This window comes from Primulina tabacum, chromosome 16 (genome assembly GCF_025594145.1).
Source record: "Primulina tabacum isolate GXHZ01 chromosome 16, ASM2559414v2, whole genome shotgun sequence".
In the NCBI taxonomy this organism is placed as follows: domain Eukaryota; kingdom Viridiplantae; phylum Streptophyta; class Magnoliopsida; order Lamiales; family Gesneriaceae; genus Primulina; species Primulina tabacum.
In genome coordinates this window covers 25,645,159-25,648,230 of record NC_134565.1, presented here as the reverse complement: position 1 = coordinate 25,648,230, position 3,072 = coordinate 25,645,159, and the positions used below count along the sequence as shown (strand labels likewise).

General features: G+C 38.8%; 1 protein-coding gene across 1 annotated transcript; it reads left to right on the top strand.

Annotated features, from left to right (window-relative positions):
* Positions 1-875: 875 nt before the first annotated feature.
* Positions 876-1,274, top strand: LOC142528440 (uncharacterized). Its single transcript, XM_075633490.1, has one exon. It carries the CDS (start codon positions 876-878, stop codon positions 1,272-1,274), a length of 399 nt encoding a protein of 132 aa, XP_075489605.1.
* The last annotated feature ends 1,798 nt before the right edge of the window (positions 1,275-3,072 follow it).

Below are 3,072 nucleotides of genomic sequence, written 5' to 3'. Positions count from 1 at the left end.
CAATATGTTTGCAAAGTTTACTGAGTATACAAGAATGAAAAAAAACTGAAGTTGAAATGAAACAAAAACAACTCGAAGTAGAGGAGATGAAAGCAAAAGCTGTCATGGGCCAAAGTTCAACTAAAGGAATACGCAATCCTTTCGAAGGATACTTCGCAAATGACATATGAGCAACTTATCATCCACGAAAGTCTATGTCAAGAGATTAAGGGGAGATGGAATATTTAATTTTCAGTTATTGTAATTTTCGATTATTGTAATTTTCATTTGTTATAATTTTCATTCAATATAGTTTTCATTTCCGTTAATGTAACTCTCCGGTCAACTAATGTAGTTGTTGCAAAGTAGTCGTTGGAATATAGCCGTTGCAAATATGGTCGTTGGAAAGTAGTCGTTGGAATATAGCGGTTGCAAAGTAGTCGTTGGAATTTAGTCGTTGCAAATTTGGTCGTTGGAAAGTAGCCGTTGCAAATTTAAAAATATATATACATCTTGTGTTGTACAATTCTTCATTCTACAAACATACCATTTGGCAAATACGTAGACTTGAATTTTTTTACTCCAAAATATCTCAATATTCTAGTAGTTCCGGCTCTAGCTCGACAAGTGAAAACGAAGTCCAAGTTGAAGTTGATGACGAATATTATGATCCAAGGAAAGAGCTAATGTCTTGATACTTCAACAAAGCCGACAAATAGTTGAATCGTATCAAAGTAATAACGTGATGCGATGAAGAAGAAGGTTCATCCAAAGAAATCGTGCAGCCGGGCATACGAGGCTCTTCAATGATTATTTGTCCACAAACCCGGTGTATCCAGATCAAATATTTCGAAGATGATTTCGCATGCGAAGAGAGTTATTCTTTCGAATAGTGAATGCACTTGAGAATCAGTTCACTGTATTTTCGACAAAGGGACGATGCTGCAGAGAAGAAAAGGCTTGTCAACACTACAAAATGCATGGCTGCAATTCGTCAATTGGCGTATGGAGTCCTGGCCGACCATCTTGACGAGTACCTAGGCATGGGTGTATCAACTGCCATCAAGTGTCTTTTCAAGTTCTGCATATATGTGGTTGAACTATTTAGTGTTCGATATTTGAGAAGATCAAATGCTGATGATGTTCAACGTCTTCTTCAAATGCATGATGAGAGGCACGGGTTCCATGGAATGTTGGGCAGCCTTGATTGCATGCACTGGGAATGCAAAAATTGCCCAGTTGCTTGGAAAGGCCAGTTTACAAGAGGCCATGGGTCACCAACAATCGTGTTTTAAGCTCTCGCGTCTCAAGACTTGTAGATATGGCATGCATGTAAGGACCGTGTATCATATTATCGTAAATCCTATGTGATTATCGATAATTCATGAATTTAATATGTGATTATGCAATTGATGTATATTATGACAATGAAATTGAGAAAATAAGTATTGGATATGAATTGACGTTGTAAGAGCTCGAGTGGAGAAGCCGGACGCTAACATAATACCAAAACCAACATTTGGTACAGAACGTGTGGCGCCCGGGCGGTAGAAAATGATCGCCCGAGCGCCAGTGTGGAATAAGGGGTGTGCTCGAACAGAACATGCCGCGCTCGAGCGATAGTTTTTGACCGCCCGAGCGCGGTGCATTTGAAACTCGGGGGCAGAACCTCTCGCGCTCGGGCGCGAGAATTCGACCGCCCGAGCGCGTAGGCGGTGGAGATAAGAATGAGTTCTTTCATTCGTTTTCTTCATTTTACATTTAAGAGAATTCAAGAGACACGAGAGATTCGATTTTCTTCCGTCCAAATCGATTTCGAAACGCTGTCTAAACGCGAAACAAATTATATATTTGTGATCTTCGCGTTGAGGGCTTCTGACTGAGGTAATTTTCTTCTGGTTCTAGCAGCTTGAAATATCAAAGTGCTGGAATAGCATGTATTTGAAGTTGAATTTCCTATATGTAGTAGAATAACCGACAAGAAACTCATAATCGAAGTCGGAATTGAATTATGATATGATTTGGATTTGATATGAATTTTTGAAGTTTCAAATGATATTTGAAACTCATATTAATGATTTTGGATTATGTTATTGATTGGAATGAGTATGTTATTGATGTAGATAAAGTGTAATGTCAATATCTTCAGGCTACATCAACTGGAAACGAAGAACTGAGGTATGTTGCGACCGGGTAACATACGACAGGTATCTGTATTATATGATCTATGTCGGATTGATTTGATTGATTGGAATGAGAATACATGTCTATATGCCTTATTTGTTGATTGATGTGGCATACATGACATTGAGATTGAGATATCGATGTATAAATTAAATGTTTTGTTAACACACATCGTTTGATGCATACATCGATACATGACATGCACGTTGAGCTATGATCCTTGGATACCCTGATATGATTTGATTAGATTCTGGGGTTTGTGAACACAATTGCTATGTTGGTATTATATGACCCGTAAAGCATAGACAATTGTGGCCCCGATGATTGGATATGAGATTTGGGATTTGATGGCGCTTTGTCGACGCTATCATACGAGTATCCCTTATTGAGGCCGGTGTGCCAGCTCGAGCATTGATTTGATAGCGATTCGATTGATTCTGACATGTGCTCAGTGGATGGGCATTTGACCTGATACCTCCACGACATACATGCATTGCATACCATATATCATTGTTTAGATATCTGTGGTATATATGATTGGTTGTTCCATACGGAGCTTTGCTCACCCCCAAGGGGGGCTGTTGTTGTCTTTGTGTATGGACAATGGCAGGTACTCCAGGATATTAGGAGACCGGAGAGGGTACTTCTGGAGGGAGCCACAGCTTGGGCTGAGGTTTTATGTTTTTGTCTTGTTCCCAGTATATATGTTATGTATCTATATACTGGGGCATGTCCCGAGAATATGAGTTGTTTGTATATGATTGATTTTGATTACGTGTGGGTATGTTTATGACGTGAGATTAAATACTATTTTTAGTATTCAAATAAAATGATTTGGGCTTATTGTAAAGAAAATTTAAACTCGTTTTCCGCTGTAATTAGTTAACCCTAATCAGATTGCATTGTAAT

Coding starts and splice junctions, on each gene's coding strand:
- LOC142528440 (XM_075633490.1), top strand. CDS start 876: ATGCACTTGAGAATCAGTTCACTGTATTTTCGACAAAGGGACGATGCT.